The 15652-nt window shown below is 39.8% G+C and overlaps 1 protein-coding gene across 8 annotated transcripts in view; it reads left to right on the top strand.

Moving 5' to 3' along the window:
- CHRDL1 (chordin like 1) overlaps window positions 1-15652 on the top strand; it is a gene marked incomplete at both ends in the record, with an annotated part of 119815 nt that overhangs the window by 73497 nt on the left and 30666 nt on the right. For 7 of the 8 annotated variants that reach the window (XM_079726980.1, XM_079726984.1, XM_079726982.1 and 4 more), the window contains one exon: window positions 268-361. The exons of the other annotated variant lie outside the window; for it this stretch is intronic. In XM_079726980.1, coding sequence (XP_079583106.1) covers window positions 268-361 — 94 coding nt within the window. The remainder of the gene's footprint in view (window positions 1-267; window positions 362-15652) is intronic. 8 annotated transcript variants of the gene reach the window in all.

Genomic DNA, 15652 nt, shown 5'->3' with positions numbered 1-15652 from the left:
CGGCAGCCCTCACACTGACTACTTTGTTTCATCTTAGACCAGCATGCTTGATGAGAATCTCCATCTCTTCTGTGACTTAGTCTCTGGCATGGAGAAATAGTAAATAGAAAAAATATAACGCATCATAAAAGTTAGGAAGTGCATATAACTGACTATGGAAGAGCATGGGAGAAGGACGTTTGAGCCCCTACTCATCCCAGGTACTGGGCTAAAGCCTTTACATGTACTCCATCTCCTTCTGACCTTAATTCTGTTTCTCTTTGGCAGGAGGGCAATGTGTACTGTGGTCTCAAGACTTGCCCCAAGTTAACCTGTGCATTCCCAGTCTCTGTTCCTGATTCCTGCTGCCGGGTGTGCAGAGGTAGGTATCCTGTTTCCCAAGACCCCAGGTGCCGCCATCCTGAGTAGCGAGATTTGGAAGAGGAAAATACCTGTCCAGTGTCCTAGGGAAAGGGAATTTTCTATGGTAGCCTTAGATTCTAAGGGTGCTTTTAATCACAAAAGGAAAAAATAAAAGCACTGCTTTTAAGGGTCACTCCCTGAAAGAAACTGCACTGGGCTGGAGTGCAGCCAGGGGAGAGGGGTGAGAGTCATCTAATGTGAAAGTGAGTGTCTTTGTCTCTCCTTCCTTAATCCCTTCTAGTTTGGCCCCTACATTATTGTATTGTAAAACACATGGCATTTCCATACACAGCCTTAGAAGGAAGAATGGGCCTCCCAAAGCACTGATGTGACCATTTTGAAGATTAGGCAGGGCAGATGTAGGTGTATTTTTTAAATCCCACGGTAAAGTGGTGACAAACTTAATAAAAGCAAAATGGAAGGCATCGTCTTCTCAAATTATATCCAAAATGGAATCACCATCTTCTCAAGCCAGTTTTTTCTTCTTTGGGTTTCATTTCTTTGATGACAGTACCAATTTTTTTTTCTTTAGGTTTCCAAAATCAAACATAATCACCTTTAATTTCTCTTTTATTGCCTCTTCTCAAATTACCAAATCTATCAGCGGTCCTCTATATCCCCCCCTTTTCCCGCTTTTCCTCCTAATTTTGTCTTCTTTCCTTCCATCCAATGTGCTTATTGAATGTCTACTATACGCTTGGCCCTGTGCTAGAAGCTGGATACATAATGGTAAATATAGTAGACATACAGGGCACTGCTAGACTATATGGCATCTTTATGTGAATTACAAAAAAGGATGCCCTTACTTAAGATACTTGACTGCCATTTGCCAGAAAATCCTTGTGAATGTACCTCCTTAGCTGAGGCACCCTTGTGCAGGACACAACCTGTACAACCGTATGTGGCATACATAGCAGCCAGGATATGTTCTTTGCTCTTATGGAACTCACATTTTACCTGAGAAGACAAATAATAAACAAACAAGCAAACAAATACCTAAATATAAACAGTGTGAGTACTGTGAAGGAAATAAACAAAGCACCAAGATAGAAAATAAGAGGTGAAGGCGTTTAGGTTGAATTGTGGGAAAGGCCTCTCTGAGATGACATTTAAGCTCAGACTTGAAAGATGAAAAGGAGTCATCCATGCAAAGGTCCTGGGAGGAGAGCATTCCAGGCAGAAAGAAAAGAAAGTTCAAAGGACCAGGTAGGGAAGAGCTTATAGCATTCAAGGAGCCTAGGGACCAGTGTGGTAGGAGTATAGTGATTGTGGTCATAACTGGCATGTGATGAGACTGGAGGGGTGAACAGGAAGGAGTCAGACCATGCAGGACCTTCAAGGCCATGGGAAGGAGTTTGGATTTCCATTTTTAAGTGCATTGGGAACCCACTGGAAGGTTGTGCACAGGGCATGACATGATCTAGTTGATGTGTTAAAAGATCTCACTTGTTTTTGTGTCCAGACTAGATTGGAGGGAGGAAATAAGACAAGTGGAGAGACCAGGAGGATGGGTTTAGCAGTCTCTCTGGTATGAGAGAGTGGGATTCTGGTCTGGGGACACAGTGTAGAGTAGTGGTTCAGACTGGGGGCCTCTGGAACCAGGCTGCCTTGATTCTAATCCCAGCCCTGCTACTTTCTAGCTGGGTGATCATGAGCCAGGATGTACTCACCTTTCTAACAATCTTTACAGTGACAATAATGTTAGCACCTACCTCCAAGTGGTTGGGAGGTTTAAATGAGATAATGCAGGAAAAGGACCTAGGACACTGTCTCGCATATAGTGAGAACTAATAAAGAAAATTGGAGAAATTTGAAATACAGTAGGCCCTCCATATCTGCAGGTGCCGCGTCCGCAGATTCAACCAACCATGGTTCCAACATATCAGAGAAAAAAATAAATCCAGAGAGTTCCAAAAAGCAGAACTTGAATTTGCCATGTGCTGGCAACTATTTACATGGTGTTTATATTGTATTCCCACCTATGCATGTAGCATTAACATTCTATTAGGTATTATAAGTAATCTAGAGATGATTTAAGTATGTGGGAGGATGCATGTAAGCTATATGAAAATACTATGCAACTTTATATAAGAGACTGAACATCCTCAAATTTTGGTATCCATGAAGGTCCTGGAATCAACTCCTTGCAGATACTGAGAGACGACTGTATATTTAGAGCATTGGCTCTCGGCTATGGGTGAATATTGGAATTATTTTGGTAAATTTATGTCCAGACTGGGCATGGGGGTGGTGGTGAGGGAGGTGATTCCAATGTGCAGCCAAGGTTGACAGCCACTGAGTTAGAGGGAAAAGATGATAGGATTTGCTGGTAGCAAATAGGTAATTGACTCCTATACATTGCTGCCAGCTTAATCTTTCAAAGAGATAGCCTTAAACATGCTACACCCCTACTCAGAAGGCTTTATGCTGACACATATTGTGCTTACTCTATGCCAGTCACAATTCTGTGCACTTTACAGATATGAACTCATTTAATCCTGTGACAACCCTGTGTGGGGAGTATGATTGTTATCCGCATTTTTTATAGATGATGAAACTGAAGCAGAAAGAGGTTAAGATCCTTGTTCAAGGTCATATAGCTGGTGAGGCAAAGAGCTAAGATTTGAACCCTGGAAGTCTGGCTCCGGACTCCAAGCTCTTAACCACTCCACTCTGCCACTAAAATGAATGGTTCCCTGTTGCCAGCAGCATACTTGTCGACCCCCGACTCTGACAGTGAAGGCCTTTCATGCTCTAGCCTCAAGTTACCTTTATAGGCCCACATTCTTCCATTCTTGCACCTCAGGTTCTACCCACATTGTTCTTGTGTTCTCTTACCTTTGTGCCTTTACTCTCTCCTCTGACCCTCAATATCTCTCAAACTTTAGTGTGCTTCAGAATCACCTGGAGAACTTGTTGAAATTCAGATCCCTGGAGCACAACTGCAGAGGTTGTTTTGGTGGCCTTGGGAAGGGGCCCTGGGATGTGCATTTAAACAGGGCCCATTGTCCATTCTGATGCAGGTGGTCAATAGGTTTTCACTTTGAGAAACGATTCCTAAGACCACATAGATGACTGGGAGTGGCCTGAAATGATGGCTTTACATCTGAATTTAGTACACTTAAATTGAGCCTGTTAAAAGTCTGAAACCTGAGTAAGCCAATAGAAGAGTAACCAATGTCAATCTCTGATTGGTCAGAGCAGCTAATTCCAACCATATGGCAAGCCAGTTTGGGGTGAATGAACAGCAGCCATTTCATGATAAGGCTGGGAGGAAAAGGAGACAAAATGGCTTCCTAGGTTATATCTAACATGTACAGTAGTAACCCTGAGAGGAGGGAATGTTGCCTTTCTCTGGAAAATCTTTTTCCTCCATCTCTGCCTGTGGAAATCCTGCCAGTTCTTGAAGACCTAGCTCAAATGCAGCCTCCTCGGATTCTAACACAGGTAGACCTCGGGTTACATTTGAATAAATACTAGCAGGAAGGCCTTTGTCTCTTCTCTGCATTCCCACCTTCATTCCAGTTTCTCCACCCCTAAATCCTGCTTCTCCTTCAGAGGCCAGTTCGAATGCCACCTCCTCCAGGAAGCTTTTTTTTTAAAAAATCCTATCATTTAGGAGTCAACTCCCTCATCTCTCGGACTCTTCAGGGCCTCACCTGTGCTTCTCCAGTAGAGTTTATCACCCCGGCACATTTTGTCTTTTATTATGTGTGCCCATGTCTTATCATCGCTACTAATGTGTAAGCTCCGTAAGGCAGAAACTATTTTGGGCTCATCTTTTTCCCCCCACTGCACCGGGCACAGAGTAGGTGTTATTTGAATGAATGCACACTAGCTTGGAAATATTGCCAGAAAGTTAGTCATGGTTTGAATTAGATGCTACTCAAATAGGATATTATTTGTGTTTTTTCTTCCTCTGAATTACTGATTGACTATGGTAGATGGTACTGGCTATACATTGGTTCATGGTCAGTAGGAAATTACCTGTTGTCATTCCCGATCCTCCACATTGTTTTTTCTTCCCTACCTCACTTTAGCACACTCTAATTAATATTTCTTTTAGAAAGAAATTACCTTATTCGTAGTACTCGTACATGCTCATCCTTTTTACTGTGCTGTTTGTACCAGCCCTCACAAGTCACTATGGAATTAGTTGCAGCCTGATTTGATTTATGCTTCACTAAGGCCCTGGATCTTTCCATACCTGTTTCTCAGAGTGTGTGTACTGTCTCTCAGTACAGCTGTGACATTTCTGCCAGTAAAGCTGAGTATTTTGTTCCTCGCCTCCTTTCTCATCTTTGCCCCAACTTAATTTGAGTCTGCTCCAAAAGGAAGAGAGTCCATTTTTTAAATTGAAGTATAGTTGATTTACAATATTGTGTTAGTTTCGGGTGTACAGCAAAGTGATTCAGTTATATATTATATATATATATATATATATATATATATATACTTTTCAGATGATTTTCCCTTATAGGTTATTATTAAAGATATTGAATATAGTTTCCTGTACTGTATAGTAAATCCTTGTTGCTTATCTATTTTATGTTAGTAGTTTATATCTGCAAATCCCAAACTCCTAATTTATTCCTCCCCACCCCCTTTCCCCTCTGGTAACTGTAAGTTTGTTTTCTATGTCTGTGAGTCTGTTTCTGTTTTGTGTATAGATTCATTTGTATTATTTTTTTAGATTCTGCAGGTAAGTGATACCATATAATATTTGTCTTTCTCTGTCTGACTTACTTCACTTATTATGATAATCTCTAGGTCCATCCATGTTGCTGCAAATGGCAATATTTCATTCTTTTTTATGGCTGGGTAATATTCCATTATATATACATAATGGAATTGTATATATGTGAGTGTGTATATATATATATGCCACATATTCTTAAACTAATCCTCTGTTGATGGGCACTTGGGTTGCTTCCATGTCTTGGCTGTTGGAGTGCACGTATCTTTTCGAATTAGAGTTTTTGTCTTTTCCAGATATATACCAAGGAGTGGGATTGCTAAATCATATGGTAGCTCTAATTTTAGATTTTTAAGGAACCTCCATACTGTTCTCCATAGTGGCTGCACCAATTTACATTCCCATCCACAGTACACGAGGGTTCCCTTTTCTCCACACCCAGGAGAGTTCATTCTTAGCAGAGGTGTACACGTAGTTACTAATATAACCAGCTAATCACTACAATCCATTTGTTGAGCTAAGGTGATTTTGCTTGGGGAAAAATAATGTGAAATCTAAACTGAAGAACAATTCATAAAAGAAAGGAAACTGCAAAAAGACATATTATTGCATCCAATCGGCAATATAATGCAAAGGAGGTAGGCTCTGAAGCCAGAAGGACATAGATTTGACCTGGCAGAGCTACTGTCCACTAGTGATGTGACCTTGGGCAAGACACTGAACCATTCAGGACCTCGGTTCTCTCAAGTGTGAAGATGATATCTACAACCTATGGAAAGGTGGTAAAAATTAACTGAGATGACATAGAAGCTAAGAGAAAGCCCAATACAGAGTTATTGCTTAACAAGTGATCATATAAAATATAATAATGACTATTTATTACCCTGGGGTTAAGTAGAATTGTACCTTCTCTATCTCTGATAGTCTTGCCTTTTTATTTACTTAATCTCCATATACAGAGCTATATTTCTAGTCCTTCTCATGGCAACACATCCTGGGACTAACCATCTTCTCAATGGTTCTCTTGTCATAATTTAAATTTCTTTTATTTTTGTTATGTCCTCAGAAGCAAAGGGTAAAAGCTAGTTATTATTGATCATGTATTGCCCCTTCACATACTTGACAATTCATTAAGTTCTCTCTTTGCCTTTTCTTCTCCAGCCTAAATAAACCATTCTCTTTCATCTTTCCCTCTAAAGACTAAATCCTACACTTTCATAAAACTGATGCTTTTTTCTCTGTCTTTAATTTCTTTATATATTTCAGTTGTATATAATGTGATTGAATCTCCTTTGAAGTCCTTATTTCTGAAGCACCTAGTTATTTTTTTTTCTGTTGAAATGATGTTTTTAACAAAGGTATACCTTGTGTAAGCATATTACTCATACAGCAGGCAACCCAGACACACTTCTCCCCTATGCGGGCTGCCCTAATTGCAGGCAAAATACTGCAGAAGAAATAACTTTTTTGAGTGCTGAACTTGCAAACCTTCATATAAAGGGCCCCATTGAAGCGGGCTCTCTGCACTGTCACCAAACACTAATGTGTGCCTTTCTTCCTGGGTCAGGCAGCAGTCTTAGCCATGGATTGAATCTAAACCCTAGACTCAGTTGTTTAGACATGTCTTTGAGGCTAGGACAGTCAGGAGAGTGTTGGCAGGGTGTGTGTCATTGCTGGCATTTCAGCAAACCTCATCTGGACTGGAAGCATAGTGCAAACAGCCACTGGAACCTTAAGGGAAACTTTATCAGAAGAAGAAAATCTCTTCAGAGACTGTACCACGGCCACATTCTGGGCAGGCAGGCCTCACACCCAGCTTCCCTCCGCCGTTGATCATTTCTGCTTCTTGTCTTCTTCCTGTCTTGCCAAAGCAAAGGGGAAGGCTGTGTTCTTGGACTCTAGGCAGGGGAGACATATTTTGGGTAAGCTATCTGCTGTATTGAGAGCCAAGCCTGTATTTGGTAGACAGTGTACATATGTGGCACTTACTCTGTGCCAAGCAGTGGTCTAAGCGCTCATGTGTGTAACAGCTCATTTGCTCCTCACAACAAAGTAGGGACTATTATTTTCCTCATTTTACAGGTGAGGAAACTGAGGCAGAGAAGTTAATTGATTTGCCCAAGGATACATGGTAATAAGTGGCAGAGCTAGAATTTTAACATTGTTGGCCTGGCTCTGGAGTCCCAGGTTCTTATGCTGTTTGGTGGGAACCATCCAGAGGAGTGTGACAAGAGCCCCTCCTCCCGCAGGGGGGTAAAGGGAAAGAGAGGACATGCGTGGCACACTGGTATAGGCAGATTATCCCAAGAGCGTAACCGCACTGCCCATCTTTCCCCATCAAGGCGTCAACCTCCCTATTCCCAACCACAGGGGAACACTCTCTCTTTCTAGGCTCAGAGAGGCCCGAGTATAAATGTCTACCTTCTTTCATTCAGCAAATATTTGTCGAGCAACCATTGAGTACCTGGCACTGTGCTGGTACTGGAGATACAGTGGTAAACAAAACAGACTGGGACTGGAACCAGTCCTTGCAGAGTTTAGTGGGAAAGACAGACATTTATCAAATGTCGAGACAAGTAAATATAAAATCGCAACTGTGCCACATGCTGCAAAGGAAAGGTGTTACAAAACCCAGTAATGGACAGGGGTCGATCTACTCAGAGAGGTGAAGGAAGACTCTAAAGACCATCTCTCCGGCCTCAACTCACACCATATTCCTCTTTGCTCTCTGCATCGCAGGGTGTGGGAGGATTGACTCAAAAGTTGGGGGGATAACTGGTGGCAGTCCTATCCTCCCAGGATCCTTGACTTCTGATCCCACCATGAAACCAGCTACTCTATGTTGTAGGAGTATCTATACTGTCCTTCCTGCACTGTACCCGCTGCATATACTCAAGTTCATACTTCGCTTCTTAAGGAACTACTTGATCATGTTGGCCAGTGTCTACCATTTCTTACCATATTATCCAATCTCAGTTCTGCAGCTTGTTTTTAAAGGCCCTCTGTCAAACAATTGGACCCTTCCTTAACCCACTACCCATCCTCATTTCTCTGACACCAACACACACACCTTCTCCACTAGGCTGACACTTCTCTTTTTATAATATGCCATGTTCCTCCCCACCTTCAGCCCTGTTATGTGCCTCTCTTTTTTTTCACATGCAGTATTATACGTTTCAAGTGTACAACATAGTGATTCAACATTTATGTACCTTATGATCACCACAATAAGTTCAGTAACCATCTATCACCATACAAAGTTATTACAATATTATTGATTATATCCCCTATGTTGTATATTATATCTCCGTGACTTATTTATTTTATAACTGGAAGTTTGTACCCCTTCACCCCTTTCATCCATTTCACCCATACCCCACCCCCCCTCCACTCTGGTGACCACTATTTTGTTCTCTGTATCTATGGGTCAGCTTCTGTTTTGTTTTGTTTTGTTTGTTTTGTGTTTTAGATTCCACATAGAAGAGATCATACGGCATTTGTCTTTCTCTGTCTGGCTTGTTTCACTTGGCATAATGCCCTCAAGGTCCATCTGTGTTGTCACAAATGGCAAGATTTCATTCTTTTTATGGCTGAATAATATTCCAGTGTGTGTGTGTGTGTGTATCATGTTTTCATTATCTCTTCACCTGTCGATGGACATTTGAGTTGTTTCCATATCTTAGCTATTGTAAATAATGCTGCAATGAACATAAGGGGGCATGCATCTTTTCTAATTAGTGTTTTCGTTTTCTTCTGATAAATATCCACAAGTGGAATTGCAGGATTGTATGGTAGTACTATTTTTAATTTTTTGAGGAACCTCTGTATGTTTTCCATAGTGGCTGCACCAATTTACGTTCCCACCAACAGTGCACAAGGGTTTCCTTTTCTCCACATCCTCACCGACACATACTGTTTCTTGTCTTCTTGATAATAGTCATTCTGACAGGTGTCAGGTAATATCTCATTGTGGTTTGATTTGCATCTCCCTGATGATTAGTGATATTGAGCATCTTTTCCTGTGTCTGTTGGCCTTCTGTATGTCTTCCTTGGAAAAATGCCTGTTCAGGTCCCTTGCTCATTTCTTAATCAGATTATTTTTTTGATATTGAGATATGTGAGTTCTTTATATATTTTGGATATTAAACCCATATCAGATATATCATTTGCAAATATCTTCTCCCATTCAGTAGGCTGCCTTTTCTTTTTGTTTATGGTTCCCTTCTCTATGCAAAAGCTTTTTAGTTTGGTGTAGTCCCATTTGTTTATTTTTGCTTTTGTTGCCCTTGCCTGATGAGACTGATCCAAAAAGTATTGCTAAGACTGATGTCAAAGAGCATACTGCCTATGTTTTCTTCTAAGAGTTTTATGGTATCAGGTCTTACATTTAAGTCTTTAATATATTTTGAGTTTACTTTTGTATATGGTGTAAGAAAGTGGTCCAGTTTCATTCTCATGCATGTAGCTGTCCAGTTTTCCCAACATCATTTATTGAAGAGACTGTCTTTCCCCACTGTATATTCTTGGCTCCTTTGTCATAAACTAATTGCCCAAATAAGTGTGGGTTTATTTCTGCACTCTTTATTTTTTCCATTGATCTATGTGTCTGTTTTTGTGCCAGTACCATACTATTTTGATTACTTATAGCTTTGTAGTATAGTCTCAAGTCTGGGAGTGTGGTGCCTCCAGCTTTGTTCTTTCTCAAGATTGCTTTGGTTATACTGGGTCTTTCGTGGTTCCATACAAGTTTTAGGATTATTTTTTCTAGTTCGGTGAAAAATGCCATAGTGCTAAGAGTTTCTGGGTGGAGTCTTTAAGGTTTTCTATTTATAGTATCATGTCATCTGGAAATAGTGATGGTTTTACTTCTTCCCTTCCAATTTGGATGTTTTTAGTCTCCCTTCCTTGTCTTATTGCTGTGGTTAGGACTTCCATTACTATGTTGAATAAAAGTGGCAAGAGTGGGCATTTTGTATGTTGTTGAGGATTTTTGTATCTATGCTCTTCAGGGATATTGACCTGTAATTTTCTTTTTTTGTGGTGTCTTTGTCTGGTTTTGGTGTCAGGTTAATGCTAGCCTCATAGAATGAATTTAGGAGTGTTCCTTCCTCTTCTGTTTTTTGGAATAGTTTGAGGAAGATAGGTATTAAGTCTTCTTTACATGTTTGGTAGAATTCATCTGTGAAACTGTCTGGTCCTGGACTTTTGTTTGTTGGGAGTTTTTTGATTACTGATTCAGTTTCACTGCTAGTGATTGGTCTGTTCAGATTTTCCGTTTCTTCCGGATTCAGTCTTGGGAGATTTGTGTCTCTAGGAATTTATCCATTTTTTCCAGGTTGTCCAATTTGCTGGACAAATTGGATCGTAGTAATCTCTTACGATCTTTTGTATTTCTGTGGTGTCAATTGTAACTTTGCCTCTTTCTTTCTTATTTTGTTTATTTGGGCCCTCTCTTTTTTTTCCTTGATGAGTCTGGCTGAAGATTTATTAATTTTGTTTATCTTTTCAAGGACCCAGCTCTTAGTTTCATTGGTCTTTTCTATTATTTTTTGAGTCTCTATTTCATTTATTTCCACTCTGATCTTTATTCATTCCTTCTACTAATTTTGGGCTTTGTTCCTCTTTTTCTGGTTCCTTTAGGTGTAAGGTTAGATTGTTTATTCGACATTTTTTCTTGTTTCTTGAGGTAGGCCTGTATCACTATAAAGTTCCCTATTAGAATTTCTTTTGAAGTGTCCCATAGATTTTGGAAAGTTGTGTTGTCAATTTCATTTGTCTCAAGGTATTTTTAAATTTCCTCTTTGATTTTCTTTGTTTAGTAGCATGTTGTCTAGACTCGACATGTTCGTGTTTTTTTCCACTTTTCTTTGTCTAATTGATTTCTAGTTTCATACCACTTAGTCAGAAAAGATGCTTGGTATGATTTCAGTCTTCTTAAATTTATTGAGACTTGTTTTGTGACCTAGCATGTGATCACTCTTGGAGAATGTTCCATGTGCATTTGAAAATAACGTGTATTCTGCTGGTGTGGGATAAAATGTTCTGTATATATCTATTAGGTGCATCTGGACTAAAGTGTTATTTAAGACTAGTGTTTCATTATTGATTTTCCGTCTGGATGATCTATCCATTGATGTAAGTTGGGTGTTAAAGTCCTCTACTATTATTGTATTACTGTCAATTTCTCCTTTTTTTGTCTGTTAATATTTGTTTTACCTTTTCAGATGCTCCTGTGTTGGGAGCATAAATATTGGTGGGTTGTTATATCCTTTTGTTGGATTGACCCCTTTATCAATATGTAATGCCTTTTCTGTCTTTTCTTACAGTCTTGATTTTAAAGGGTATTTTATCTTACATGAGTATTGCTACCCCAGCTTTCTTTTTGTTTCCATTTGGATGGAATATCTTTTTTCCATTCTTTCATTTTCAGCCTATGTGTTTTTAGGTTTGAAGTGAGTCTCTTATACGAAGCATATAGATGAGTTCTATTTTCTCATCCATTCAGCCACCCTATGTATTTTGATTGGAGCATTTAAACCATTTACATTTAAAAGAATTATCGATAGGTATGTACTTAATTGCCATTTTGTTAATTGTTTTTTGGTTGTTTTTGTAGTTATCTCTGTTCCTTTCTTCTTTTAATCTCTTCCCTTTTGCTTTGATGATTTTCTTTAGTGTGGTGTTTGGGTTCCTTTTTCTTTATTTTTTGTGTATCTCTTGTAGGTTTTTGGTTTGTCATTACTATGAGGTTTATATGTTGATCTAGATATATAGCAGATTGTTTTAAGCTGATAGGCACTTAAGTTTCAATGCATTCTAAAAGCAATACATTTTTACTATCCCCCCACCCCATGTTTTATGTTCTTGATGTCATATTTTACATCTTTTTACTTTGTGTATCCATTAACTACTTTTTTTAGTTATAGTTGACTTTTGTCTTTTAACCTTCATACTAGCTTTCTAAGTGGCTGATCCACTGTCTTTACTATATATTTGCTTTTACCAGTGAGATTTTTTTTCTTTTATGTATTTTCTTATTTCTAGTTGTGGCCTTTTCTTTTCCACTTAAAGAAGACTCATTAACATTTCTTGTAAATCCAGTTTAGTGATGATGAACTCTTAGTTTTTGCTTGTCTGGGAAATGCTTTATCTCTCAATTCTGAATGATAACCTTGCCAGGAAGAGTATTCTTGGTGGTAAAGTTTTTCCTTTCAGCACTTTAAATATATCTTGCCACCCACTTCTGGGTTGCCAATTTTGCTAAAAATTCAGCTGATAACTTTCCCTTGTATGTGACTAGTTGTTTTTCTTTTGCTACCTTTAAAATTTTCTCTTTAACTTTTTCCATTTTAATTATGATATGTCTTGGTGTAGATCTCTTTGGATTCATCTTTTTTGGGATTCTCCGTGATTCCTGGACCGGGATATCTGTTTCCTTCCCCATGTTAGGGAAGTTTTCAGCCATTATGTCTTCAAATAAGTTTTCTGCCCCTTTCTCACTCTCTTCTCCTTCTGGGACCCCTCTAATGTGAATTTTAGTACACTTAAAGCTGTAACAAAGGTCCCTTAAACTATCCTCATTTTTAAAAATTGTTTTTTCTTTTTCTGTTTTGCTAGGTTGATTACCACTGCTCTTTCTTCCAGGTCACTGATCCTTTTGTATCATCTAATTTACCCTTGATTTCCTCTAGCATATTTTTCATTTCAGTTATTGTATTTTTGAGCTCTGATTGTTTTTTTTTTTTAATATTTTATAACTCTTTGTTGAAGTTCTCACTGTGTTCTTCCATTCTTTTCCCGAGTTCAGTGCACATCTTTATGATTATTACCTTGAAATCTTTATCAGGTAGATTGTTTATCTCTATTTTATTTAACTCTTTTTCTGAGTTTTTGTCTTGTTCTTTTGTTTGAAGCATATTCCTTTGTCTCCTTATTTTGCCTAATTATCTGTGTTTATTTCTATGTATTAGGTAGGGACTTTATGTCTCCTGATCTTGGAGAAATGGCCTTATGTAAAAGATGTCTTATGAGACCCAACAACATGGTTCTCTCTGGTCTCCAGAGCCAGATGATCCACGGGTGTCCCCTGTATGGGCTACATGCAGTTGTGGCAAGGCTAACTGCTACTGGTGCGCTGGTAGGCATGGTTGGCCCCTGGCCTGGCTGGCTGTGCAATCTGGTGTTTAATGCTGAAGGTACACTGGTGGGTAGGGCAGGCCTCAGGCATGGCTGGTTGTGCAACCTGGCGGCTCACGACTGCTATGGGTGCACTGGTGGGTTGGGTGGTCCCCAGCACTAAGAGGCTAAAGAGAGGATTCCAAAATGGTATCTGCCAGTGCCAGTATCAGCACAGTAGAATGAGCTTACAGTAAGGGCTGCCACCAGCATCTCTGTCTCCAGGGGAGTCCCAGTTGCCTCTTGCTTCTCTGGGAGGCTCTCCAAGATCAGCAAGTTGGTCTGACCCAGGTGCCTTTCAAATTGCTGCCTCTGTTCTGGTACTTGGAGTGAATGAATTTTTGCACACACCCTTTAAGAGCAGAGTCTCAGTTTCCTTCAGCCCTCCAGCTCTCCTAAATGTAAGCCCCACTGGTTTTCAAAACCAGATGTTTTGAGTGCTTGTCTTCCTGGTGTGGGAACCCTGGGCTGGGGAGTCCAATGTGGAGCCCTCACTCCTTGGGTAGGACATTTGTGTTTATATCCCTCCCACTTATGGGTCACCTTGCCAGGAGCGTGGGTCCCAACTGGACAGCATCTCCACCCCCTTACCTGTCTCGTTGTGGTTCCTTCTTTATATCTTTAGTTGTGGAAAATCTTTTCTGCTAGTCTTCAGGTCACTCTCAGAGATGGTTGCTCTGTAAGTAGCTGTAATTTTGGTATGCCCATGGGAGGTGAGTTCAGGATCTTCTTATGCTGCCATCTTGATCCTACGTCCTGTTATGTGCCTCTCTTGACTCTTACTCCCAACAAGCTTGGAATAGTTTCCCACCTCTCTTCTACCAATTAGGATCCTACCCATCTTTCAAGACCCCAGCTGACATTGCACCTCTTCTAAATAGCCTTACCTGATCACTCTAGTCCTCATTGGTCTCCTTGTTTGACCACTTTCAGGGCTTGGTCTGATTGTAGAATACAGCATTTAAAAATATTTCTTGTACTGTTCACTGTTTTATGGATCTTGGCTCCTCAACTGGGAAACTCTATAAGGAAAGGACCATCTTCTTCCTCTGTTTCCCCTAGCATAGCATTAAGTATATAGTTTGTGATGGATTTGTTAAAAGGAAAGAGAGCCACAGTTATGAAAAGCTTTTGACAAGCACTCCAAGTGCAGTCCTGGCTAGGGATGGAGACAGGAGAAATAACTGACCGCACAATTTACTCATCCCAAGCCCATTTATCCAAAACATCTCCAGTGAGCCCAGCATGAAAATTGAATCTCTTTTTATGAAATTGAGATATTTTTGCTAACTCCTTCAAGGTGACTGAAACTGGAAGCAATTGTTTAAAAGCAATTTGTCAGTGTTCAAGACAACTGCCATTTTACGTAAGACTCTTGATTTCTCTTTCCAAAAAGCAGCAAAATTACACCTCAGACGCCATCTTGGCTGGAACCCAGAGATCTCGAGGGAAGTGGTATGTGAGATATTTTATTTTTTTAACATCACAAAAATCTACCAAATTTTTCAAAGTTTTCAAAATCACAGGAAACTAGAGAAAATAACACTCCAAATATAGATCCTCACATATCAGTCTAGAGCTCTTTTTGTTTTTGCCCACATTTTCTACAGAAACACTACCATCTCCTGGTCATAATGATAGGAAGGAAACATTGCTAATGAGAAACACTACTTTGTATGTGTCACCTAAACTTCAAAATGTATTGAAACACTCCAATCTTTTTATAGCTATAGAAGAGTCTGACTACCACTAGTAATTCCTTTTCAAAAGTGAATCATTCATGTTCATCTTAGGGACCATCTTAGGGATTTTCTATCCTTGTCTACCTCTCCTCTTCTTCTAAACCCCAACTGGAAGCTTTCTCCTTCTATAGAAACTTTCAGGTGGTTTTTGTTCTCTTTCCATCCTGTGTACTCAGAATTCACCTCCACGTGCTTGCTGACTATCACAGGACTCCCACCCCTCTGAGGTCATCATGTTCCTTCTTGGCATGTCTTTTATGTCTAGAATGTTTCTTCTTGGACAGAAAACCCCTCAGACGGTGGATGGGACAGCATTGACTTTCATACTGAGTTTAACAAATTAAGAGTGATGATTCTTAACTGGCCATCTGGGATATCCTGTCAAGGTCAATAATGCCCCATCCTGTTGCTGGGTTGGAGGGTTTTTCATGTGTATATGAGTCTGGCTCTACAATAAAAATAAGAAATTCCCAGTGAAGCATTTCAGAGCAATTATTTCTTCACGGGTGGTTAAAGCCACTCTTCTTTCAGCCTTGTCCTTCTAACTACTTCAAGGGATGCCATGACTGCCCAGAAACACACCGCTGGGTATGCCCATTACTCTTATTAGAATAGTTTTCATGAAATTAGACTTCAA

This window comes from Hyperoodon ampullatus (assembly GCF_949752795.1).
Source record: "Hyperoodon ampullatus genome assembly, chromosome: X".
In the NCBI taxonomy this organism is placed as follows: domain Eukaryota; kingdom Metazoa; phylum Chordata; class Mammalia; order Artiodactyla; family Ziphiidae; genus Hyperoodon; species Hyperoodon ampullatus.
Note: the sequence above shows the minus strand (reverse complement) of the source record. Positions and strands in the feature narration are given on the sequence as shown.